The sequence below is a fragment of the Cloeon dipterum genome, chromosome 3 (assembly GCF_949628265.1).
Source record: "Cloeon dipterum chromosome 3, ieCloDipt1.1, whole genome shotgun sequence".
Lineage (NCBI taxonomy): Eukaryota > Metazoa > Arthropoda > Insecta > Ephemeroptera > Baetidae > Cloeon > Cloeon dipterum.
Genome location: NC_088788.1, coordinates 17,619,486 through 17,645,047, shown reverse-complemented (window position 1 = coordinate 17,645,047; position 25,562 = coordinate 17,619,486). Strand labels below are relative to the sequence as shown.

General features: G+C 39.8%; 8 protein-coding genes across 11 annotated transcripts; 4 read left to right on the top strand and 4 right to left on the bottom strand.

Annotated features, from left to right (window-relative positions):
* The first annotated feature begins 38 nt into the window (after positions 1 to 38).
* On the top strand, positions 39 to 2,601 carry l(3)73Ah (lethal (3) 73Ah). 2 transcript variants are annotated; one of them, XM_065482157.1, is made up of 4 exons: positions 39 to 276; positions 519 to 630; positions 689 to 1,134; positions 2,226 to 2,601. In XM_065482157.1, the coding sequence occupies exons 1-4, from the start codon at positions 274 to 276 to the stop codon at positions 2,364 to 2,366; spliced, it is 702 nt and encodes a 233-aa protein (XP_065338229.1). In that variant the 5' UTR covers positions 39 to 273; the 3' UTR covers positions 2,367 to 2,601. The 2 variants fall into 2 exon arrangements, with proteins under 2 accessions (XP_065338229.1, XP_065338230.1); XM_065482158.1 differs by having other exon boundaries at positions 40 to 276; positions 2,238 to 2,601.
* Dhpr (dihydropteridine reductase) lies at positions 2,597 to 5,203 on the bottom strand. Its single transcript, XM_065482156.1, has 4 exons — positions 4,996 to 5,203; positions 4,067 to 4,397; positions 3,279 to 3,471; positions 2,597 to 2,842 (listed from the first exon to the last, which is right to left on the bottom strand). Exons 1-4 carry the CDS (start codon positions 5,080 to 5,082, stop codon positions 2,743 to 2,745), a joined length of 711 nt encoding a protein of 236 aa, XP_065338228.1. The 5' UTR covers positions 5,083 to 5,203; the 3' UTR covers positions 2,597 to 2,742.
* Positions 5,204 to 5,375: 172 nt separating this feature from the next.
* Positions 5,376 to 6,376, top strand: LOC135938498 (protein PBDC1). The gene is made up of 5 exons (XM_065482159.1): positions 5,376 to 5,571; positions 5,648 to 5,713; positions 5,775 to 5,834; positions 5,890 to 6,030; positions 6,095 to 6,376. Exons 1-5 carry the CDS (start codon positions 5,551 to 5,553, stop codon positions 6,299 to 6,301), a joined length of 495 nt encoding a protein of 164 aa, XP_065338231.1. The 5' UTR covers positions 5,376 to 5,550; the 3' UTR covers positions 6,302 to 6,376.
* Positions 6,369 to 7,131, bottom strand: LOC135938500 (protein PET117 homolog, mitochondrial). Its single transcript, XM_065482162.1, has 2 exons — positions 6,915 to 7,131; positions 6,369 to 6,698 (listed from the first exon to the last, which is right to left on the bottom strand). The coding sequence occupies exon 2, from the start codon at positions 6,692 to 6,694 to the stop codon at positions 6,470 to 6,472; it is 225 nt and encodes a 74-aa protein (XP_065338234.1). The 5' UTR covers positions 6,695 to 6,698; positions 6,915 to 7,131; the 3' UTR covers positions 6,369 to 6,469.
* Positions 7,132 to 7,238: 107 nt separating this feature from the next.
* Positions 7,239 to 8,011, top strand: LSm1 (U6 snRNA-associated Sm-like protein LSm1). Its single transcript, XM_065482160.1, has 3 exons — positions 7,239 to 7,399; positions 7,488 to 7,672; positions 7,729 to 8,011. Exons 1-3 carry the CDS (start codon positions 7,336 to 7,338, stop codon positions 7,897 to 7,899), a joined length of 420 nt encoding a protein of 139 aa, XP_065338232.1. The 5' UTR covers positions 7,239 to 7,335; the 3' UTR covers positions 7,900 to 8,011.
* RhoGAP54D (Rho GTPase activating protein at 54D) lies at positions 7,992 to 12,909 on the bottom strand. Of its 2 annotated transcripts, none has more exons than XM_065482153.1 (6): positions 12,207 to 12,909; positions 11,410 to 11,765; positions 11,039 to 11,281; positions 10,613 to 10,687; positions 9,865 to 10,107; positions 7,992 to 8,761 (listed from the first exon to the last, which is right to left on the bottom strand). In XM_065482153.1, exons 1-6 carry the CDS (start codon positions 12,736 to 12,738, stop codon positions 8,279 to 8,281), a joined length of 1,932 nt encoding a protein of 643 aa, XP_065338225.1. In that variant the 5' UTR covers positions 12,739 to 12,909; the 3' UTR covers positions 7,992 to 8,278. The 2 variants fall into 2 exon arrangements, with proteins under 2 accessions (XP_065338225.1, XP_065338226.1); XM_065482154.1 differs by having other exon boundaries at positions 10,057 to 10,107; positions 12,207 to 12,907.
* Positions 12,910 to 14,594: 1,685 nt separating this feature from the next.
* LOC135940427 (uncharacterized) lies at positions 14,595 to 20,073 on the top strand. The gene is made up of 8 exons (XM_065485297.1): positions 14,595 to 14,834; positions 14,897 to 15,263; positions 15,323 to 15,461; positions 15,514 to 15,736; positions 15,939 to 16,177; positions 16,237 to 16,469; positions 16,522 to 16,576; positions 16,905 to 20,073. The coding sequence occupies exons 1-8, from the start codon at positions 14,764 to 14,766 to the stop codon at positions 19,997 to 19,999; spliced, it is 4,422 nt and encodes a 1,473-aa protein (XP_065341369.1). The 5' UTR covers positions 14,595 to 14,763; the 3' UTR covers positions 20,000 to 20,073.
* Positions 20,074 to 21,392: 1,319 nt separating this feature from the next.
* LOC135941337 (N(G),N(G)-dimethylarginine dimethylaminohydrolase 1) lies at positions 21,393 to 24,921 on the bottom strand. 2 transcript variants are annotated; one of them, XM_065486741.1, is made up of 5 exons: positions 24,088 to 24,921; positions 23,843 to 23,945; positions 22,613 to 22,761; positions 22,274 to 22,498; positions 21,393 to 21,862 (listed from the first exon to the last, which is right to left on the bottom strand). In XM_065486741.1, the coding sequence occupies exons 1-5, from the start codon at positions 24,337 to 24,339 to the stop codon at positions 21,737 to 21,739; spliced, it is 855 nt and encodes a 284-aa protein (XP_065342813.1). In that variant the 5' UTR covers positions 24,340 to 24,921; the 3' UTR covers positions 21,393 to 21,736. The 2 variants fall into 2 exon arrangements, with proteins under 2 accessions (XP_065342813.1, XP_065342814.1); XM_065486742.1 differs by having other exon boundaries at positions 22,664 to 22,761; positions 24,088 to 24,502.
* Positions 24,922 to 25,562: the final 641 nt, after the last annotated feature.

Sequence of the window (25,562 nt, the reverse complement as noted above, 5' to 3'; positions counted from 1 at the left end):
AAATGAGAAAAGGCAATACTATAATGTTTCTGGCTTAACTTTTTAAAATTATGCGCCATTTTGCATTGTTCGAATGAGTCTCACTCATCCTTGACCCCCTTGTGTATGATTTCACTACGACGTACGGCGAATGCAGCGCTTCCAGGTGGAACGGATCCAAACTAAGGACGGTGCTAAACTTCAAGCAAAGGTCTTACGGCAGCCATGAACGCCGGATCGGACGCCTGTGATGACGAATAGCTGGCCTCTTAAATTTTAAATCATTTTGTCCAAATGGTATGTAACTGTGTTATTCATGTGTGTCGCTTGCTCGTAACTTTTTGGGCAAGTTGAGCGTGAAAATCGGGGCCTAAACCTAAATGCGTGGCTCGATTGTGCCCATCGAGCTCCTCCATTGTTTTGTTTTTGTTACTGTCGATGTCGAAACCTCATTCAGTTGCATGTTGCACAGTTTATGTACTAGAGATTTCAAAACATTTTCCATCCCCTTTTTCCTAAGTTTCTCCTTTTAATTCCAGCCGAACATGGAGCGCAAAATTAAACTAAAAACGCTGAACAGCCACATCACCTGCAAAATCTGCAGGGGCTATCTGATCGACGCAACCACGGTCACCGAGTGCCTGCACACCTGTAAGTCAGATTGAATTTGTCTTAAGATCATATTTGAATTTAAAAACGTCTCTATCAGTCTGCAAGAGCTGTCTAGTGAAGCACCTGGAGGAGAACAACACATGTCCCAGCTGCCAAATCGTGATCCACCAGTCGCACCCGCTGCAGTACATCAGCTTCGACCGCACCATGCAGGACATCGTGTACAAGCTAGTCCCGCGCCTGCAGGACAATGAGATGGAGCGTGAGCGCTCGTTCTACGCTTCCAAGGGGCTGCCCTGCCCCAAGGACGTGCCTGTGGCTGGCGCGGAGCACGACACAGCCACCACCAAGGCCGAGGTGGACCAGCACGCGGCTGCTGACTACCACAGGCAGGACGACCAGGTCAATCTGCAGCTTGAGTGCATGACCAGCAGTCTGAAGAATCTGAGCCGCCGCTTCATCAGGTGCTCTTCCTCTGCCACCATCAGCCACCTCAAGAAGTTTGTTGCTTCCAAGCTACTCGTGCCTGACAAGTACAAGGAGGTAATTATCTTAAATTTATCAAGGTTTTTCTATGTTTGTTGAGATTATGAGATTAAGTTTTTTAATATATTCTAATATCTACTTCATTGACAATTGGATTGTTCGAATTTTCCATAAACAAGATTGCGATGTCATCATTTTTACATTTTTTTTAAATTTTGATCTAATTATTCCCACCTAAATTTGATTCGGTTTCGGCGAAGAAACCCTGCTGCCCTTATAATAGCACCTAATTCAACAGTGTATTATACTGAAGAAATTTTTCAACAGTTATTTCTCTATTTTTATGAAAATTGACAAAATTGGATTGGTCTGCCGAGATCTTTAGCCCTTTATGCTCTAAATTAGGTGCCTCAATTAATATAGGTGCTAATAGCGCCACCCTTTAGATTTTGCTATGTTAGCTAGATAAAGAAAACAATCCCTTGAAGGGTTTCGATTGAAATTGTTTAAAAATTTGATATTTATTGGAGGTCACAGCCCCGTAATTTAATGCGGCAACTGGCTGAACATGCTTCAGCCAAATTTTACCTGGTGGTGGCTGAGCATTTTTGCTGGTGAGGCTATCAAATTTTTAAATCTTTATTTGTAACTTCGATTTTTCGACATTCAAATCGGCGGCTGGCGTGGTTGGCGTAATTTTAACCATATTCACGGTGGTTGACCACGTGACCCAAAATTTGCTGGCTTGCGCGGCTGGTATGATTCAGCGCGATCTAACGTCAATTCCAGTTTCCGTTCATTCTCGTTCTAATATCATAATTTTTTCACTGTGCCCCCGATTTTCATTTTAGCATAAAATGAGTATGAAAAGTAGAACGATCAATCACTCACTTCAAAATTGTAAAATATGATGAATTATTTTTTCTGGTGCAATGATTTTTTTCTCAAAACCTAAATTTTTAGATCATGTTTAAAATTCTTTTAGTTACATTTTGAACCAATAAATTCCTAACATATTATGGATCTTATATTATTATTTGTTATAGGGTACCATAAACAAGTTATTTTATAGAATGTTTGTTATGGCCAACAATTTTGATCTGAATTAAATATTAAGCAACATGACCAAATTGTCAACTTAAATGAAGCAACCCTTTCAGATTGACATTTTCTGCAATGACGAACTTCTGGGCAAGGACCACACGCTCAAGTTCGTCTTTCTAACGAGGTGGAGATTCAAGGAGCAGCCCATCAAGCTGCAGTACAAGACGAGCACCATTGACTTTTGACCCAGTAAGCGCCACCCGCCGAGACAAATGCTGGTCGTGTGGCAGAAGAAAAAGAAAGATGACTGACTCCATAAAGAAAGTTTGTGATTTGATCTCTTCAGTTCGGTGACAATAGTTCCGTGCAAAGAAGCGGGCGACGTGTAAATACCGTGCAAAGTATGAGACTAAAACTAATCAACTCCTTTGGTACATTTTATTAAATAAAGTGGCTGTTTAATTAAATGCAAAACTAAAATTAATCTTTTAATTTAATATTGCAACAAAACCAGCAAGGACTACATAAAATGAAGGGTTGAGATGAAAATATTGTCATGGAATGCAGTCATTCACTCATCGTGGGCATGATCGTTCAAACGGTGATTGGTCCTCTTCGAAATCAGTCAAAGTGCAGTTCTGTGGTCGAATTCTTGGTCACCAGGGTAACGAGGCTACCGTTAGGAGGGCGCTCCTCGCCTTTGCACCACTTGAAGAACATTCTGCAACACAATTCATTTTTCAGATGTGGGTAGTTAAAATGATTTTGTGCAAGCGGAAAAAAAAGTGATCCATCCACCAGTTATATTGAAATTATCTTGATGACAAAATAAACTTTTATGTACAAATGAAAGTTTTGTTTATAAAACACCACCCACCCGTGAAAATATCAAAAATATAGTATTTTTAAGTTCAAAATTATTTAATATTTTGATTAATGTAGATATTTACAAGCTAAAAAGAAAGAAACAAATAAAGCGTTTGGAAGAGAATCACATCATGTTTAATTTTTTCATAGAAATAATTTTCTAAATTTTCAATTAATTTAATGATTAATTTGATAGTAGTTCCACGATGCTTGACATCCCATAAAACTTGATATTACAGTCTTCTTTACCTCCCTTGCTATTTAAATTTACAAATAAGACTAATACTCACTCAGCAATGAATTCAAGTGGTGTCCAGGTAGTAGTGTCGGCCTTTGGCATCCACTTGCGGTTCATTGGGGTGTCGAGGGTGACAGGCAGGGTGGCAACCACCAGTGAGTTGTCTGGCATTCCACTCTTTTCGCCGGCCAGCGACTTGGTCAGCTGGTGCACCGCTGCTTTTGCCATTCCATAGCCAATCATGCCTGTGACAAAAAAAACTATTTAAATAATGTCATATTTGAGAGGAGAGGGGATAAATAATTCCAAGTCACACCTTGAAAGTCTGAAGGACACAGTTTTTTAATTAGTATTATACTTTTTAACCCAATTATTGCGTGAAAATTGAAAAATAAACAAGCATTTAAATTAACCTTGCAGTTTTGGCTTAAAAAAATCTTGCTCTTGTCTGGAATCACTCCTTATCTTAAATTATAAATTTTTCGTCCAAATAGCAACTAACTTCTACTATTGATTGGGACTAAATATTTGAGTAAAATTAATCAACAAGTGAAGAGAAAAATCGTGAGAGATACAAAGATGGTTAAACATTGTAACAAAATTAAAATGCACTACATACACATTATTTAACCTTGAGGCTCTATTGTAATAATATTTAATCAAGGAATGTTTTATCGATTTTGATTGTTTAGTCAGATAAATAAATCTCCAGGAAATCTTTGGTTTTTAGTTTTCACCACCTCACAAGACAAAATTGTTTTTACTGCAGTTTTGCTTGATTTAAGATTTTAAGAAGCGGTTTGACTTTGAAATTTAAAATTAAAATCAATTAAAATAGACCTGGTGTGGGTCCGAGGGCCGGTTTGGCGCCGGGCAGTGAGAGCAGGCCGCCATCCTTGAGGAATTTGGCGGCGACGGTGGCGGCGATGACCGAGCTCCAGACGCTCTGCCTCCACATGAGATCTGCATTCTTGACGAGGTCTCCTGAAGAGGCATTGCCACCAGCCCATCCACCGGCCACGCAGATGACCGCGTCCAACTTGTTGCTGCCCAGCAGCTCTTCAACCGCCTTCACGACAGAGTTCTCCTGATCGGCCCAGGCATCAGCCGGCTTCACCAGAATATTGGCGTCTGCCTCATCGTTGTTGGCTAAGTCAATTGAGCCAACCCACTGAAAAATAGTTGTTTTTAGCTTTTTAAATATTATCACCGAAAAATTACTACATTAAATTTTATTTTTTGACAAGATTATTCGATTTGGTTGGATGCTTTTTGTTCCCACTCTCTCTTGCGTCACTGCCGTCACTATATCAAAGATATAGTCCGGCTCTTTTTGCTTGAGCGGCGCTGGCTTGAGGTGAAAGGGAAAACGAGAGCGATAACCCTCAGGCCAATAATGAGCAGACCGGAACACGATTTCGAAATAAATCATTACTTTTTTAATGTTCGATCAAACTGTGCTACATTATTTCTCAATGGGCGTTTTATACTTTTCCAACAAAAAGCTATTATAAATGAAACCCCCAATCAAAATCATAGAAATAGATTTTAATAAAATAACATTACAAAGTTGCCTTTTTACAAATTTATTTGTTTCATTAAAAAAACCATTTAACTTGAAAAAGAAAACTCTTAGTGTCAATGGTAATATTGATTCACAATAAATAATCAACTCAGAAAAATGTTTGTGAGCGTGAAGATGTGGACAGTGGAAATTTGAAGGCCGGTATTTTTTAAATAATTTCATGTATATCTAATTAAAATTTTACCCAGTTGTTGGCCTTGAAATGGGCAACGCAGGATGCACCCAGGGCACCCCTACCACCGTAGATCAAAACTCTTCCAAGTGCAGACATGTCGACAGTCTTTTGCGAGATTCAAGTCCTAGAAATTAACAAGAGGCGAGCCGACCGCAAGAGTGATTTCGATTCCAATGCAAACGAGGAGAGACTGTGGGCTGCGGGATCACTGGAAGTGGGAGTGGCGACCAGAGCCAACAGGTAAAAGGTTTTTTAATTTACAAAAAGATTTCCATTTCTAAGAAACCGAGACTCATTGCTCACAGAATCAACGTGGAGACAGTTTTTCTACATTGGAACCGGTTGTTTGTTTGTCTGCCAAACCTGCCACGCCCCTTTGTTTTCACGGTCATACGCACACACATGAACTAAACCACATGGTTGATGTTGTGCTTCTTCATTTTTGGTTACTGAACTGAAATTATAGATAGTTTTTTTCAGAATTTTTACAGTGAAGCAATTAAGTATTTCCTCTCGAGTTTTTTTTGCTGACACACTCTTGGAAATCGATCTGAATATCTAAATATGAACGTGGGAGGTGGTGTGGTGAGTTTGAAATTAACCTATTTTGTTGTCAAAAATGCTCTGCTTATTTGATATAATATGGTTGATTTTACCTAAGGGTGCGGATGGCCTGATGTCCGGCGCTGCTTTGTTGTCCCGACCTGCCGAAGAGTTTGGAAATGACGTATGGAACTTTCCCTGAAGTGTCTATTTTATTAATCATTTTTAAATTAAACAATTTTCAGTCTTCAGTCGAAACGATGTGGGCAGTGAAGGCGTACGAGCACGCCGAAATCTACTTCAATGTACGGTATAAATTGGTGTCAAATTTGCGTGAGGGTCATATCGTTGGTTTTACAGCTCCTGTGCTCAGTGGACGCCAAATTTCTGCGTTTGACACCTTACGATGATCTCATATACAAGGTGTTTAGAGAGGACTTCCCGGACCTACAGGTGCAGCATTTGACTGACGAAGTGTTGAAGAACAGCTATGCGAAACAGGTGTGGGCTGAGCTATGAATAATTTAATTTTCGGTATTTCATTTTTTATTTATGGGCACTGTAGGTGTGGAGGAACTTCTGTGAAAAATTCAAGTGGTTTGAAGACTTCAGCTTTGGCACTCTGTTGAGGCTAGACTGCGAGGATGAATACTCTGAGGAGAACAGCACCCTTGTTGCTAGAATACAGTTTCTGGCCATTGAGCTCGCGAGGAACAGAGAGGGATTCAACAGCGGCGTCAGATACAGGTTTAAGGTGATGCGCGACCACTGATTTTTTGTATATTTATCTACTCCTTTTTTAATAAAAATTAAGCATAAGTCAATAAAACCTAATTGAGTAATAAAATCTTGATTTTATTCAACAACACAAATCAATAAATACATATTCCTCTAGCATGTTTTGTCATATTTAAAATCTACATTAGATACCTAATACATGTCACTCAGTTTCACTCGCCACTTTGCGAAGTTCTTTGGTCAAATCGATTTGCTTCTGCAGTGTGTACAAATTTTCCACTTTCCTCCTCTGCTGCCGTTCAATGTCTCGCAGGACGCCCTCGTGCAGCTTGTCCCTATCGTAGCTTTGCTTGTAGTGCACGTAAAACATGGTGCCTCCAGTCACAGCAATAGACAGGGCTAAAGTCAACTTTGCTGTCGCCGACATGATCCTGCAATGGTAATGTCAAACGAATTTGTTATACGTATTATATAATATATATATGTGTGTGTGTATGTAAAAGTCATAGTTTTCGCCACCCCTACTTTAACATTGGATTCTCATAAGAACTGGCGAGATGTGTAACCCGGCAGAAACTGTATATGTATAACTAACTGTACCATACACTTGAGCATTTACCATAGACCTAATTTATAATTTAACTCACCACTTTTAGAACTGAAAATTAAAAAAATCAACTAATCATTTTGAAGTTCGGAATGGGAACAATGAAAACTTTTTAAATTCTGCAAAACTCGGAATTTCCTTTTTTCCCTCTGTGCGTTGCTGCTTAGTGCAATGTTGTGCAGGCAGCAGCAGTAGATTGGGGCGTGGTCTTCGACAGCACCGATCGAATTATATCCAATCAGATGCTTTGTTGGAAAATTCCGGAAATTCTATTTGTCGATTTAAAACTGGTGCTGATCTCTCATGGCCAAAAAAATCATGGAAACAACAAAAAAATGGGCGTGCCGAGCCCTGACTCTACTGATGCTGGTGTTGCGGCCAGGTTGCGGCTAAGCGGAATGTGAACATCTCCTCACGTTTTTTCACTTTCTGAACCAATTTCAACCTGTTTCAACCCTGCTATGAACGACGGGAGCAACCCCACTTGCCCGCCGGGCACAGCCACTCTGCTGGAGGAATTGGATAGTGAGTGAGAGGCCAATCGATCAGCTGCTAAATCGAAGAAACAGGAGTTGTTTATCAAGTATAATTATTGTTGTTTTGTACTTTGCAGAAAAGCTGATGGTTTTGCTGCGAGACGGACGCACGCTAATCGGCTACCTGCGTTCGGTGGACCAGTTCGCAAATCTTGTGTTGCACAGAACGATAGAGCGGATACACGTTGGTAAAGAGTACGGTGACATCGAGCGAGGTGTTTTTATTGTGCGCGGCGAGAACGTCGTGCTTCTAGGCGAAATTGTAAGCTTCATCAATTTAAATTTTCGGTTCTTATTAGCATTTTTCCGTTTCCTAAGGACTCGGAGAAGGAGGCAAGTTTGCCCTTAAAGGAGATTTCCGTGGACGATATTCTGGCCGCCCAGCGGCGAGAGCAGGAGGCAAAGATTATGAAGGAGAAAATCGTGTCCACAGCTCTCAAGGACCGAGGCCTCAACATGTCATCTGAGCTAATTACAGACGAATTTTGAACAGACTTGAAAATGAGAGTGAATGTGTGGTGCGGAACGAAGTGTTTAATTTGAATTCTATGGCTGGAGAGTTGGATTGAAACTTAAATTAATTGACATAATATACGAAAAATTTATTCTTTACATATCATAAAACACCTTTTTCAGGCACATGTCATCACTATAATAGTTTTAATTGTCAGCTGTTGGGATTAATACAAAAGAACTGTGAAGAAGAGAAACAGAAAATATTTCTACAACAGATCACTAGGGCTCATTTGAATAATTCAAACAGCAATGAGATTACTAAAGTTTCAAGAAGTGGAAGATTAACTTTGGCTGAACACAAGGGTATTACCCTTGAAACCAACATTCAAATTGGATTTTAGGGTGGGTGATGTCACAAGGAAGTCTCCCTGATGATGCTGGAGCCCATGGTGGAGGAGTAAGATGACTCTAGGGTGCTCTTCTTTGCCGAGTCGCTCGACAATGACACGGAGTGGTCTGCAAAGAGGCTGTCGTCACAGGCGCGCTTCCGCGATCCAGAGCTCGAGCTGGACTCGTTGCTCAGGGTGGTGACGTACGAGGCGGAGGTGGAGGCGGCGGATGGGTCGTTGCCGTCAAGGCAGTAGAGCAGCGAATTGCTTAGTTTCTCGGGACTCGCGTCGCACGACAGGCTGACTGGGCTGGCGGTCAGCACGCTGCGACTCTGCAGGTACTCCTTGAAGGTCGAACTGAGCGACGTGTCATCGCCGTCGCCCTCCTCGGCCGCCTCTTGCAGTAGGCTCGACGGCACCGCCTTCCACGGCGACGCCAGTGGCGACAGATTGGAGCTCGACAGCACCAACACCGGCTTTCGGCTTCGAGGGGTCATCATAGCGTCCTGCCATATGCATAAATCAGGTTAATAAGGGGAACGGTGGTTAAATAATGGACTAGCTATAAAACACACGTGATACTGAACTAAAAAATCGTGGGGTTTGTGTCATTATCTAAGGCCGGTCCTAAATTTACAGTATTGGTTCATGAAGACTTGGTTTCATTGAGGTAATAATGATTTTTCTGGAGCTTCAGATATTATTATTAATCTTGCTTTTCTCCCTGGCAAACAAGCTTCCAAAGAAATATTTGCAGTCAAAGCTTGTCATTTAATTTTCGTAAAGGCAAGGCGTGTTTAAATTCATCTAAGAACGAAAAATATCTTTTTACCAACTGTCAAAAGCAAATTTACTTGCATTTTTTGCGTAGCATCAATTAAGTTAAATCTTTAGTTAATGAAAATCTAAAATACCTAACTATACAAATTAGATACCTAATACGTTCTGAGGTGAGGATACTTACAAAATCTTTAAACTTTTACACAAATAAAAAAAGGATAATAATTACTTCACGACAAACCATTTCTTCAGAATATCTATAAATTTGGCGGTACAGTGCATCTTTCAGCAGCAGATTTTAAAAACACCTATGACCGTAAATTTTGGATTTTTATTGGGGAAAATCAGAAAGTTAATTTATTGCACTTCTGATGCGAGAAATCGGTAAAAATTAAAAAAGGGAAAACCAATAGTGAAAAAACCGAATGGTAAGAAAATGCAATCCTGAATCATTTGCCTTTAAAGAGTGCATACTTGCAAGATCAGAGCATTTTCGACCCAAATATTTATTAATTATGATACTTTAATGGACCTTTTTGTCTCCAAAATTTGGATGAGTTTATCCAGGGCTAAAGGAACATAAGAATAACTTAAAACTTGAACGTCTAGTGTCACGAAAAATCAACTCATGCCAAAAAAACTTAGAAAACAAGAAATACTAAGGAATTGCAGGGATCCAATTGAAACTAATCTCTAAGTGACGAGGGAAGGAAAAAAGGGTAAAGCAGCGTGCGTGGTTAAGAGAGCGGTGCCCCACATGCGACCTCGAGCGCCCTGCAGTGTCCAGGTGTCCACGTCCAGCGTGCGGCAGCTGCTGCACCAGTCTTACCTGCATACACCTGGGCATTCGCTGCGCGGACATGGTGATGGGCGAGACCGATTTGTTATTGAACGCCGTGCGCAGCGACGGCGTGTTAAAGAGCGGGGAGGAGGAGACAGGGTTAGTGTTTGGCGTCGGGGCGCTTTCACCACCGGACGCGCCAGGGTTAGTATCAGGGACGGAAGCATCGGAATCGCTCACTCTTAGGCTAGACTTGCTCGTCGCCTCCGTCTTCTTCTCCTCATTCGACACCTGGAAGTGGATTTTTTGTAGCGGAATTAGGCAAACTAACAATTTAACAATTGAGTTTTAGGCGAAATGATTTAATGTGAACAGATTAATTTTTCAGGGGGAAAAATATCAAAAGGAATGTTTGCCATCGTGTTAAAAATAGATTCAATCAGCTTTCAGAATATGTTTGGTTATGTTTTGGTTATTATCTACGATAATTAATTAAAACTGACAAAATCTAGAACAAACCCATATTATGGGAATTATTAGGTTTTACCTATATAGCAAAAATGATCCACCAATCGATTCGTCTCATTGAACAATGTCTAGAGGCAATATTTCAGCTAATTTAAGCAAAAATATATTTTTAATCAATTTTGAAATTTTTGCCATTATACTTAAGGTATAAAGAAAGCACTAAATCATCAAATTATAAAATTTCCACCTTTATACACGGATTCAATGGTAACGCCGAAAAACAAAACCGTCGAATCCTAAGGGTTACTTTGTGAGAAACAGGACTCACCTTCAGCAGGTCGTCGGCGGAGGCACTCTTCTCCTGCTGCTTGTATCGCTTCAAAGCTTTGGTAAAAATGTGTCTCTGAGAAAGAGGAGGAATAGTTTTAAAATTGAAATCAAATCATGGGTCATAGAGAGACACTCAGAGTTAAAATTTGAAAGCCCATTTTGTTAATTTTTATACAGTATGTGTTTAACTTTAACAAATAGTGATTTTCTATAAAACTAAGAACTTTTATCAATTTAGGTAAATTGTAAGAATTTCAGGGAAAAATCAAGGGGTATAACGCAATAATTCTTATCTGCATATATATTAAAATAGCACTTTTTACCGATAATTTTAACTTGTGTATAAAATAGCAATGAAAAAATTTATGAAATATGATCATTATGAAATTTAAATTTAACCTTTCCCTTTAGAAAAAACACTAACCTTGATAGAGTCTCCAAGGCTCCTGGCATTTGGTTGCTTCTTCACAAGTGGCGTTCCCTGTCCATTCTCCTTATTAAACTGCTTGACAAGGCGGCGCTTGTTGGCTGATTCTGGCAACGACTGGATGTGCGCATACAGCTGCGCCAGCGCCGCTTCGGTTGGATTACTTGAGTTTGCCTCGGCTGTCAGCTGCCTGTCCACAAAACTAAACACCGTCGTCACAGCCTCATGCTCCTCCTTCGCCTGTTAAAGCAAATTAAGCATAAATATGAATTATTTTAACAAAATGGTGCGGCTTTGCTTGAGCATTTAAAAGTAATTTCCAATAAAAAAAGCAAAAACAAAAAAATGCAACCCTAGCAGAGACAAACCTTGTCCTTGTCAGCCCAGTAGGCCCGAACGTCCGTGGCCAGTTTGGGCGGCACTTTGAACATGTTGTTGCCCTGTTTGATCATAAAGGAGACGACCCTGGACATGAGCTGCGAGTTGGCGTGAAACTCCTCTGGTGACAGTTTCCTCGGGCACAGCAGGTGGGGCGTGAAGAGCGTCGACAGGTTGTCAACCGACATTTTGTTTTTGTCCTCGTGGCTGGCCACCTGGTTCAACATTAACAGCAGGTCGGTCACCAGCGCCTTGTTCTCGGAAGGAAGGTCCAAAAGCAGAAGCTGCAGTGACCGCAGCAGCCGAACGGGCTCTTCAGCCTCTGTATTGTCGGTTGAACACATTTCTGCAAAGTTGAAATTTTATTTTTACTCGCAAGGGATTTTATGGAATAGATACATAATAGGCCAGTAGCATGATGTCTTTGATGCTTCATAGAAAAATAAATCTTTAGATGTATTTAGAGCATTTTTAAGATTTTGCAGCTCATCGTATTGCAATAATTCAAAATATTACATTAGAGAAAAATTAAAAATATTGATTCCGTACTGGTTTGCAATACATATTATTATATCTGCTTAACATTTAATTACTGGCCAAACAATCATAAAAAAATTTCCCTATTAGAGAATTTTAAATGTAAGACTACAGAAATTCTGCCATTAACACAGACCAAATGTTCCAGATTTAAATTTACTGACAGTTCATGATGAAACAAATTGAGCGACGAAAAACAATATAATTTAATCCATAATTTTTGTTTTTAAAAATTAATATTTGACCTTACCAGCCACTTGACAGTACGCCTGGTAGTGTGCATCAGTTAGTAGCGGCTCGGGCAGGTCGGCCAAGAAGTTTTTTAGCACCGAAGCGCAGTCGTGGACGGAATAGTTGCCCTGATCGAGGTTGAGGGCTTGGCCTTGGTTGAGCAGCGCCTTAAGCTCCTGCTGCCTGGATATTTTGCCGCTGCGCCTGAAAATTCCCTCCTGAGTGATATTGGGCTCGTCCTTGAGGAACTCGATCAGCTGGTACACCTGGCAGATTCCCTCCTGGGTGAGGGGGGCGCCCTCCATCACACCCTTGGACTGCTTCCGGACCTTGGAGGTGCCAAACCATTTTTTGGCCGCCTTGCCGCTCTGCTTCTCGACCGGCTCGCTCTCCTCGACGGCCAGATCGAGCACGAAGGACAGGTGCATCCGCACCAGGGTGGCATAATGCTCGGGGTCCTCTCGCCTCAACTTCTCGGCCAGCTCGAGGTCGCCGAGCTTCTGCATCGAGTCCGCAGGCATTGCCCTGGTCGATTCACTGCAACTCGCCATCCATGACTCGCAGCGGCCGCTTTCTCGGGCTAGGAACGCACTTGCCTTCCTAAGGTGGCCGCCGGATCGACTCGAGGACGCCGCCTCTGGCAAGTTTTACATGAAAACAATAAAGAGGCCCGTCCTGTGCCGATTAAAATTCGCAGTCGTGAGATGAAAACGATCCTTTTTTGAACGGCTGAGCGAGCAGGCGGCTGTGACAGGCGGCAAGACGAGCAGCGCGCTCATTGGTTGCCAACCTGCTTTCCATTCGCTCATTGGTCGGCCAACAGGGCTCAGCTGCAATAAATGGATGAGGTAGATATCTGGCGACATTCTTCGGTACTTCAGTGGTGATGGCGCCAAATGAAAGGGGGAAATTAGGCTTCTGAGCCGTCAATCGAGATAATATCCTAAAAATATGAAAAATATAATCAATTTGTAAAATTTCCTAATTGTTAAAGAATTGTATTACATAAATTTTCTCTAATTATCAATGAAAGAAATAAATAAATGGACTAAATTAAAGAAATAAACTAACAAATTAGTTAGGTCTGCCAATAAAAATAGTTTATATTATTATGTTACAACTTTAATTTTTTTTCTGTGCATTGCTTTCAGTTGAATGAACACATCAGAGTTTTTTTTTTCAACATTGCATCTCAAGAATTGGATGAGAGCTGAAGCACTTATAGCAAAATATCTTGTTATCTTATCAGACGATTTTACATCCTCTCTCCACACCTTTATTTTATTGAGTAGCGAAAATAGCGCCGCTTACGAAATATGCATTAGAGATTCAGTTAACCGTTAGCCTGTACTTTTTAAGGTGTTATCGGAATAGTGGGAGTTGTAAATAATTTCTTAACTTAGCAAAATTATTTGTATAATTCTTCAAGTCTTCTAAGTTAATTGTTATCTCTATGCAAGAGAAAAAAGCCATTCAGTGAACAGATTATACTGCTTGGATGACTACGTAACCGGAGGTTGGTGTTTTAAAATCAACCTGTGTAAATTTTGGAAAATTCTAAAGGTATATTTTACTTAAAAATACCAGTTTTTTTATCTATGGTCGCAAGTATTTACCAATTGGTATTTAGTGGTAAAAATCCACCTCATGGTTTTTACCAAAAAGTGAAATTTTAGCATTATTCAATTGTAAAGGTTCCTTGAAATATTATAAGTTTGGTATACAAACCGTTATTTTAAGTTAGATTAAGACATAATGATATAAAAATTACTAATTTACAAATATCAGATAAATCAAATATTAAAGACTTTCATACTCAAATTTTCATCTGAAACTATTAAATACCACCTGGTAGTGTAAAACTAAGAAACGCAGGTAGATTCTGAGTCTTCTGGCTTGGATTGACGCATCTAAATATTCCTTGCTTATTCTTATTGGAATGAAAATGTGTTAATTTTTAATTATGTGTGATTTAATGCTATTACTTCACAAGTGATTTCAATTATATGAACCAAAAATATTCCTAAATTTTGTGCGTGTACCTTTGATCTGAATTCTGATTAAGTCCGCAAAAAATCTATGCTGAAGAGAACTGATAAAAATAGGACTTTTACTTCTCTGCTATCTCTGTGCGATATAGAAAAGTCATAAAAACTGGTAAAAAATAACCGTGTTTATCGAAACTTTTAAGTTCAAGACAACGCTTCGGCCGAGTTGACAACCTAAATTATTGTATGCCGTTCTTAGAACTCTGAATGTAATATTCTATTTTGAACTCACCAAGAATTTTAGTTACCGTAAGTACAGTACAAAGGACGTGTTTCTAAAATATATTTTTTATTGTTCGGGTGCGAAAAAATCAAGAAATTTAGTGTCGCAATATTTTATTAATGAAACAGAGGTCAAGGCTCGGAAGAATGTTCGGAATTTCTTGCATTTTTCATCCTCAGCTATTTCGTCAGTTGCTTCAATCTTGAACCTGGAGAGTGCAGAGAGGCGCGCTTTAGCTTCTTATGACGACATCAAAAGTAAGGGGCCCGAGTTTGGCAAACAAAAATTAGACGTTTCAGTCCAACATGCCTCAAAAGAGTCCCGTGAAGCTTGGATATTTTAAAGACAAAAATGGGACGAAAGAGATATTGACAAGGTTTGATTCAATTAATTTTGGACCGATTTTTCAAACTAATGTAATACAATTTCAAAATTCAGCGTTTTCGTTCTAGTGGTTCATTACGCCTTTAAAAATCTAAAAAATGATAAAAGGGAAGGCAACGAGGAGGATGTGGATCGATTACGACAAACCTTCGAAGAGAAGAGAAACTGCTCTTTTCGAGAGTGGGCCTCTCCACGAAAACAGGACCTTTTCGATCTAATATCGTCAGAGAAAAAGCTACTGAGGCTTTTCGATGCTTCCTCGCCTCCTCAACTCTTTATTATGTACATTTTGTCCCACGGAAGCGAAGGAGGGATCATCTTCACAGAACATCCAAATTCTACTTTCAAAAGGGAAGAAATTTATGCCAGACTGTTGCAGCTCAAGAACTTTGGTGGTTGTTTCAAATTCATCAATTTTGGCGTAAAAGATGAAATTTTTCAAAATATCTTATGACCAATTTATAATAATTCAATTAACAGCCTTGCCGATCAGCGGAAGTAGAGGATGGTTCACTAAATTACAGTAACAATTCCCTCGAGGATGTAAAAAAGGCAACACAAGTTTCATTCGTCCCAAATTATGATCAAAATCTGGCTATTTTTTCGTCGACTGTGGAAAGTAAGTATCATCATTGATTGGTATACTATTGCTTAATATCAGTTTTTTATAGCACAATATGCTAACAGAGAGGATAAAGGCAAAAGAAAAGGAAGCTGGTTTGTGCAAAGTACTTGCGATGTGTTTGATGAATTAGAGAGGGAAACGTGTTTCGCTGACATTCTTACAATTGTGCACCACCAGATTCATGAAAATTCAAACACTACTTTCTCACATAATTTTCAAACGCCGGAATTCCACCTCTATCCTCATCGTCAACTCGTAATTCAGCCATGGTAATTTTATTATCAAATCTTTAATTTTAAAATTTTATTTTTATCAAACACGAGGCTATTCTGGAAAATTTAAAATGAAATCCAGATTTTAAATTATATTTCATTGAACATGGGAAACTGAAAAAAAAAACAAATCTTTCAATTTTTTCCACAGGGTAAAATATCATAGTCTCCTTTTCACTGATATATATTTATTTTCCAGTCCTTCAAGCACGAAAAAAGATGCCCATCCTGGATACAGAGTAACACCCCAAAGGCATTTGAAGTATTTTTTTTCTTGGGAGAGAAAATCTGCAAGCCTGCCAATGCGCAGGGCTATGATATTTTTCACGCATGAAAGCAAACAAGTGCAAAACCTTTACTCGGCACTAACATACTACCTACAGTTTGAGACGTCCCTGCGAAACATTGCCAAAGAAAATCCCGACTTTCTCTCAAAAGGTACCAAAAATATCAAATCGTGTATATTATTCTAAATTGAAAATATTATATTTTGATAGTTAAACTCAAAAAGGATATCCCTGGCTGTTTGATGATAGTATTTTTCGCGAGAATCGCAGTAGATGATGAAGGAAAAATCAACGTCATCATGGCTAAGGGGAAGACACTTACCATAGGAGAGATAGTTTGTAAATTTGTCAAAGAAGAAACTATGACAGGCAAACCAAAAATATTTCTCTTTTTGAATCAGCCGACACATTCAAACACAAAAATTGACTGCATGCACACAAAGGTACAAATAAAAAAATTATTTTAGTGAACTAATATTTTTTATTTAACAAAAGGCAAGCAACGCGTATCATCTGAGCAGTTGGCTGACTTTGGTCTCATGTGATGAAGGTAATAATAACTATATAGTTGTTAAAAAGGTATATTATGAATTTTAAACATGTTTTAAATAAAAATATGACTTAATTCGTATGATCATTTAATTAGAAATAATTGAAGTTAAAATAAAAATAATTACATTAAATCTGATTTGAAGCTGTAAAGGAAATACAAATTTGCTTATTATATACTTTTAATTGCCTCTTTAGCTTGGTAAAAGCGGGCACAATAAGCTAAAGTTCATTTTACCTTAATTAAAAAAACGATTTTATTTGCACTTTCTATTTTCTAGAATTGTTTATTTTTAGTTCATTTTTAATACCGGTGACCATGTTTAAAGGTACTTCAGACAAACTCATTGAGACAATGAAGAGTTACGAGCTGAGAAGTGGAAGAAGTCTGCAGGAGATGTTCTCTAGGGTGCTGATGGCCGCTAACGGCAAGGCTCTGATGGCGTCAACGATGCAATTCTCTCTAGATTTTCCTGAATTGCCGCGCCACTTCGTCGTGCCGACTTTTCAACTGGATAACGAAAACAAGAACTATGATGAATTGCTGATAAATATTTTAGGCAGCCGTGGAACTTGGCTCCTTACCGCTGCAGTCGGCATGGGAAAGTCGACCTTTATGCTCCAACTCGCCCACTGTCTTAGAGAATCGTTGTATGATAAGAGGCAGGTGATATTGGTGCAGCTGAGTCGCTTCCACCACTTCTTCGCTTCGAAAGGGCAAAGCTGCGGCCTGGTATCGCTTCTTGCAACAGTCACCAGTGCGGCCAACGATGCTGTTAAACTACTCTTGCAAAAACGAAACAAGCCAATGATTCTCTTGGATGGATTCGAAGAAGTCTGCCCAAAACATCGCGATCGGATTTCGAATATTTTGAAGGAAATCGCCGAGTGCGGATGTCCGGTAGTCGTAACGACAGCACCCGAAGAGAAGAGAACTGTAGAAAAAGCTTTGGAGAGGCGCAAAATTACTCAAATTGGAATCAATAAGTTGACGGGGAAGCAGCAAATTGATGTAATGAGGATATATCAACCGTCAAAAACCCAAATGGACTACCAGAATATGCTTAGAAAATTCTCTAAGATTCCTGGGGTTACAGAAAATCCTTTCTATTTAAGCATGATTTGCCAATGCGAAAAAGCGCAAAGCGTTTATCAGATTTTCAATAAAACTATCGCAATGAGTTTGGGCAATAGAGTGCACCAGCACCAAGAAAAAGAGCAAAAAGAGGAATTGATTAGATTGCTACAAAACGTTGCTGCGAAATGGATGAACGAAGGTAGCATTTCAATGCCCGAAGACATTAAAACCATCAATTCCTCAGCAATTGTCAGCAGCAGTGGCGAAAACGTCACATTTGCTCACAAAAGCTATGCCGAGTTCTTAATAGGCAGGCACTTCATTCAAGAATTGAAAGAAAAAGTAGGGTTCAAACAAGAACGAGATGTAAGTCAATGCCTAAAAACTCTTGAAATGTTCGTATCGGCCAACGAGCCCTACAAGAAATCTGTGATTGACACATTCAAAACCAATTATGCAACACAAGAGATTTTCATACAAGTTGTATCTGCAGGCCTGGAAAATTTATTTTACCTTTTGAAAGATCAGATCGAGCTTGATGAAATGGACTCAAAAATGATGGACACCGCTTTGCGCTGCGCTTTGCTAAGAGGATCGGCCAAAATAGCCAGCTATTTGATTGACTTTGATTTCAACATTGCAAGCGATGCTAACGGAGAGGATGCGATTTCTTGCGCAATAATTGGGATAAGCAGTTTTCCTAAATGGCTGAAAATCGTGCAAAAACTGGATGAAAAAAATCGCTCACTTATCGATGACTTCACTGAGGAAAAAATCTGCCTCGCGGCGGAATTCGCCAAAGCCGAAACGTTCCGCTGGCTTGTGGCGAGAACTAAAATTAACATAACTAAAATTCGCAAACGCATTATAAAAAACGCGTACAAGAACCAGCAGCACGGCCTGAAGATAATTGAGTATGTCAATTCGGCCATTCTGACGAAACAAGAAAAAATGGATTCATTCGTCATCAACAAGTTACTGGCGGCAGCATCAGTCGCCGATGTACAGACTTGTGACCGCCTGCTGAATGAGGGCCAAGACGTCAGCGCTAAGTGCCAAGAGTTTGGTGCTACGGCGCTGCACCACGCCACCGTCAACAAGGAGCACGGCGTTGGCCTAATCTCTTTCTTCGTCCAGCGTGGACTGAGAACGGACGCGACAGATAGAGACGGCGAAACACCGATTCACTACGCAGTCTGGGCAGGAAATTTTCAGCACGCTAAAGAATTGATTCAATTTTCGGATCACGGATATAACTTGCTGCAGTTTTTTGTCGTGGAGAATAATCTAGAGCTCGCCAAGCGTGTGCACCAAGATGATAGAAACCTTATCAATGAGGTCGGAGAATTCAGCATTTTTCACCTGGCAGCCTCTCACGCTGATGTTGCTATGTGCAAATGGCTAGTAAAAGAAGGCGCCGACGCAACTTCCGAGTGCAGAAATTTAAAATACACTGCTCTTCATTACGCGTCAAAGAACAAGTCATTCGGGAAAGATATCGTGCACTTTCTTGTTGATAGCCTTGGTCTTGATGTTAACAAAAGGAGTGTGAATGACGAAACGCCTCTTCACTGCGCCTTGAGCGAGATAAACATTGAGGTGGCGGAGGAACTATTGGACCTCAACGCAGAGTCATTGCGAGTAAAAATAGGGGAAAACACTCTCATCCACTACTGCATGAGATGGAACAAACTGACAAGCGCCCAATTCATACACGCAAGGGACGTAGGAATGGTTAAAGAGCTTGGAAAGAACAGGAAAAGCAGCCTGCACGTCGCAGCTCAGTACGCAGACCTGGAAACCAACTCATGGCTGGTTGACCTAGGCGTTGATCCGCTTATCGAGTGTGGAACGAAAAATAAAGGGACTGCCCTTCACTACGTGGGATTTAATAGGATACATGGGGTGCAACTCGTTGAGTTCTACGTCTCCAAGGGGCTAAAAGTTGACGGTAACACCCGAATAAATCCCTTGCACTTTGCTTTGTCTAAAGGTAACGTCAATGTAGCGGAAAAGTTGCTGCAGCTCGGCGCCAACCTTCGTGTAAAATTAAAGGATTTCAACTTATTACACTACTCTGTGATCAAGAATAGACTCGAAAGCGCCCAATTTGTGCACTCTAAGAATTCTGAAATGATCAAAGAAGATGGAAGACAAGGGATGAATGCCTTGCATTTGGCAGCCCAGCACGCGGACCTGCGGATGTGTAAGTGGCTGGTCGAGCAGTGCAACAATATGCTCGTGGCATTCGATTGCTTTTCTGTCCGGGAATCTGCCCAGCTGAACAAATCGCACAGTGAGGAAATCATGCAGTACTTCACAGATTTAATTGTACTGAAATACTAAAAATTATTTTAACTCATCAAAACACCTTGTGGAATGAGGATGTATATTAAATTTATTTTGTTTTGTTTAAACTTTTCAATTTACTTTTATTCAGATTTACTTCACCATTAATAATATTTAATACCCAATCATACATATACACCGTTACCTTTTTTGGTAAAAATAATCATCTTACAAAAACTTAGAAATGTTAACTTTCGCCGGAAAAAATTTTACATTTTAATTTTTTGATCGGATTTCTGAACTTGAACATTAATTTATTTATTCGTCTTACACCATATTATACAGTACACTCTGCTATTTTTGAAAATGTGACGTAATTTTTAAACAAATTTTCAAACCATTAATTTTGTATCAGACATAATATAAGTTGTCATCTCATCAACTTTTTTTAGCTTGCGATCGCCTGCGATGGCAGTTTGAAATTGAACCGCAATGTTTGCACGTTCAGCCGGTTGTCTAACTTGTTGTTCTGCAGGCGTTTTTGCTCTTATTTTAGAAGCGTGGAGCATGGCTTTACTCCTTTTTGCAAATAAAGTGGCAAGCATATATATTATGTCTTTGATACAAAATTTATGGTTTGAAAATTTGTTTAAAAATTACGTCACATTTTCAAAAATAGCAGAGTGTGGTCTCTTTGCGCTTTAAGTGAGAGGGTAATCTTTTAAAATCGCAAATTCATTGGATTAAAAAATGAAAATTCTTAGTAATTTTTATCACCCATGCGAATTTATTTTTAAACTAGAATTTAACACAAATCCCTCGACATAAAAATGCTTCGAACTTCCAATTTTTTAGACTTATTAAGTCTAGCTGAAGCACAAAAAAGTAATAAATTTGGGTAGTAGCGACCACACGGCCGGTTGAGCGGGTGGAAAGGTCGAGTATTGGACGGATTTAGAAGTGGAAACGTGTAATTGGGCGGGTGGAATGAAAACACTTGATCTTAAAAGGGCATGAGGCATGATAATAATTGATTGATGAAAGGATTTTTGGTTTCTACTGAAACAAACATTCGGGAACTTTGTTGATAGATGCTAGTAAAGTCAGAACAATATAAGGTCATTATAATTATATGGTTGAAAGCGGTTGAAACTAAATGCAGCTTTGGTATATATCAAGCTTTTCCCCCCGTTTTTCTAAAGAGCGTCCTGTCCAACCAGGTAGCCGAAATTAGTTGACCAGGACTTTTTATCTAGATAAGGAAAAGCTTGATATAAACGTGATTGTTTTTGTGTTTACTAGGGTGTCTGCTGTCTCTTTTGTATTTAAATTAAGTGCGACGGAGAAGTAACTCAACAACTATGGCCTGCTCATCTAAAATAAATTAGACACTCTAGCCAAAACCATGACAATAAGGGGATTGGAGCAAATAAAACCAACACAAAAGATATGCAGTTTATCAGTTTTTAATATCTCACAATATAATATCATCATTTCAGATCACGTTTTCGATTAATTCATGTATGCTTTTTACATGTAAATACAATGCAGCAATGGCAGAATGTACAATATAAATATAATCTGGTGAAAAATCTAAAAAAATGTCTTTGTCGCTAAGAAAATTAAACATTTGTAATTGTCATGAGATGACAGAGCGTCGCGCGGAATGGTCAAAGAGAGCAATAAAATTGCTTGAGCTGCACAAGCGTTTCGCAGGTCAGGACACAGAGGGTGGGGTGCGTAGGAGGCGAAAAAAATCACAGGAAATTGGCACAAAGGGTTCTACTGGACCCTTCAAAACGTGCGTGCTGCGCGAGTGCGCCGCACAAGTAAGCAGCACGACGAGAGTCCTGCGCCGACTTTTGCGAGCTCCGAGACGGAAAGTTGGCGCCGCTGCAGCTCTGGTTTTCCTTCAAGATGCTAGAATGAGAGGAGGAAAATTTCCATTGCATGAAATGAATCGTAGGCATGGGAAATTTACAGTGAAATTTTCAGGTATGTATCGCCGAAATTAAGGCATTATTATTGACTCGTGGTTTTTGTTCAAGGCAATTTTTCTAAAGAAATCGTCAAACAAATACGATTTAATTCGTTTTTTTAATTCAGTTTTTTGGAAATACCAACCGAGTCGCAAAAAATTTTTTTGCACTTTTTCTGCACTTTTGCGATTTTTTTCAAGATATGAATTTGTATAGAAGATCTTTAATATTTAACGTAGAAAGATCTAAAATATTAATTTAGAAAATCTTTTAAGAATAAAAAATCTAGAAAAGAGATTTGACATTCTTGAGAGCTTCTTATCAGAAAATTCAAAATAAAACGGTGTTTAACCTTGCAGGTTTCTGGTGCTTCCGCGGCGGAGCGGTGGATGAGGGTGCCATTGACGGAGAGCACGTTTGCCGCGCTGTCCTCAGGTACGGTGAGCGTTTGGTAGCTGAAGGAGGCCTCTCGTTCGATGCGGCGCAAGACCTCCTGCGAGGCGGCGCCCTTGCTGACGCACAGCACGTCCGGCGCTGCCATGGACACCAAGGCCTTAAGGTGGCGCGGCTCGGAAACCTGCCGAAGGTTCGGAGTTAATTCAGGGGGCTCGAGAGGGGACAGGATTATGAAAGGAAGCGAGGCCGGGGGAGGGTGCGGCGGCGTTGAGTGCAGCGAACGTGCAGCACTCACCTGCAGGGCGTGACCCTGCTGGCCGCCTTCTAGTCGAACGCCAGGGCTCACCTTGATGGGCGTCACCGAAAACTCTGGGAAGGATGCAGCCAGGGCGCGTGCTCCCGCTTCGTTTGTCCACTCGCTAAGGCCCACAAAAAACTCTCGACCTGTGAAAAAATTATCTTTTCTTTTAATCAAAATTAGAATCAGCTTGTGACGTGTATCAGTTTAGCTTCATAGTGAGTGAATATTTAAAATAAAATTTAGAAAAGCGTAGATTGCACTTTTTTCAAATAAATTTTACTAAAAAATTTGAAATTTGCTGTAAAACTTATGGTTTGAAATTCCAGATGAATATTTCAGGAGCATTTTTACAGCAAAATGACTTAAAGTTTATTCTTCCGTTTGAACTATATAGTATGTGAAACATGAATACGCAGAGGTGGACATTTTGTGATTCAACGATCTTGGCGATTAACAGTCATTACCAAAATATTCAAAATTGATTTTAAAATAGTTTTTGCACAATTAAGAAGCAATGTGGTATCCAGACAACGAGAAGAATCAATTATTAGTGGATCATGTTTAATATTCCGAAAAAAGGTTTCATCCTGACCTGGGACTTTTTACAATTTAAAGTATTTAATAATATTTAACGTAGAGAAAAAATTAGCATATTCAAAACGGATGAAATTCTATATATAATATTATATATGTTATACAAACATTTTCTCGTAATATTTTCATACTACAAAAATTGTTTTATCATAAATCATAATAAAAGCTGAAATTTAGGTAAATTATTTTTTTCATTGACTTAAATGGAGGTACATATAGCCTGAAAGTGATAGCGAGGTTTAAATCCCAATCTGGATTTTTACCTCTGCAGTTCCGAATCACGCCAACTGCGCGCGTTGCATAAAAACAGATTGCTAGTTTTGAATTAACAATTTTTAATCGCTTAGGAGATAAGGAAAAACAGATTTATGAAAACACAGAATCGTTGTTGAAAACAAAGGTAATATAAACGTATAACGAAATAAATATATTACGTTTTAATAATTTTTAACTGTTAACTAAAATTGACAATAAAAAGTTGAATGCGAGGAAAATATATTATTAATTACTAAAGAGATTTCAATGAAAATTTCTGCAATAATTTTTAGATGATTTATAGTGGTACAGGCGCCAATGCGGGCTGGCCCCAATGATGCATTATTATATCAATTATAAAAATAAAATAAGGACCTGTGAAAAGGACGTCTCCACCATCCAGTTTGGCAGCCTCGTCTGAAATCTCCACGATCGGCAGCCCGAGTTCCTTTTTCAAAACGGCACGGACGGTGTCCACCTACGGGTAAACCAGCAAAAATCTCATATTACCATTTCCACCCCTAAAAAAAATCGATAATCGACCGAGAAGAGAGGCCAGCAAAAAGAGTCTGGTTTATGAAATTACGGCAGGGCTCTATATTCACAAAAATTTTGTATACCTCTCCCTGTCGATGGGGCGCACCAGGGCGGGTGATCAGGGCGACGCCGTTGCAGATGACCGCTGTGTCCTCCACGAAGACGCACTCAGGGTGCAGTTCGTCGGGCGGCAGTTCGACCACGTCGACGCCGAGTTCGCGCAGCAGCCGGCACAGCGCCTCATGCTGTCTGCGCGCCTCCTCCAGGTCGATCTCTGCGCGCGTCCTGAACGCGACCGGCACCCTGCACACCAGGGCGTGCGTGTACCTGAACATCCTTCCTGCTGCCACGCCCTCCGTCTCCAACCAGCAGCGGCAGCAGCCAGTCCAGCTGCAGCGGCAGCCCGTTGCCCGAAGTGGTACTTATCGATACGACTTTAACTCTTCGATATTTAAAATTGAAAAGAAAAGAATTTTTTTAAAACTCATTTTAATTTTAACTTGAATTATTATCTCTAATTCGGAAATAGAGTATTTTCCCAGGTTGCTGTTGAAATTGGTGAGAAAATCGGCTCAAAAGTTTGCATGTTAATATTATGCGGCAAGCACTGTAAGCCGTTTTGTTTTTGTCGAAAATCGCGCTTCATTTCGTATGGAAGGAAATTTAGCTCATAATTCGCACAACATTGTTGGATAGCTCTAACGAGACGTATCGAAAACAAAAGCGGAAATCCACTGAAAAACTGTTTAAATTACAAGAAATTGGGCAATATCTGAAAATTGACTGTTTACACCGTCCTATAATGATTTGATTACAGCACACATTTTGTAGAGTAAATGTAGACGAAATGTTTCAAAATTAAACAAAATAGACCAAAACATTTTCTATAGCCAGTAATTAATGCACAGCGTTCTTAATTGTTACCCAAAACACAAATTTGATAGATTTTGCGATTCTAGTTGCAGATTTTTACGCAAGTGTTACACAAAATTTACGTTTTACCGCCGAAATAAATTATGTGTTGGATCAGATTTTGTAGCAGTTTAGAAAATGTTATAAAATTCTAACTTCTTTCTAGAAAAACCGGATGAATCATTATTGTGCAAATTCGAGGATGCCCACTGAATTTTCCCGGGTTTTTGTTGTTCAAAGTTTAATTGAAATATCGATAGTTTGTTTTCATCTATCGATAATATTTTAGCCAAAGCTTCCTTCGGCCCGCTCGACGATCGGCTGCGGCCGTCGGGGGCTAGGTGGCGCGTCGGTCGCCAATCGAAGAGGAAAAATCCATCGAGAGCGGTAGCAGCATTTGCACCCACCCCCACCCAAACCACACCCGAAGTACGAGTAGGAGGGTTGCAGGCCGAGATCGTAATCGGTCCGCTCCCTCGTTTTGTGGTTTCGATTTCGGAGCAAAATTGCTCTTATAATTACTAGGCGTGCGCACGCGAATCACCGTTTCCCCTTGCTGTTTTCACGCAATAAAATTGGTGAAAGAAATCTAATGACTATTTCGTGTTATGTGCGTACAACCGCAGCAGCAAAAAAAAAGGAATTC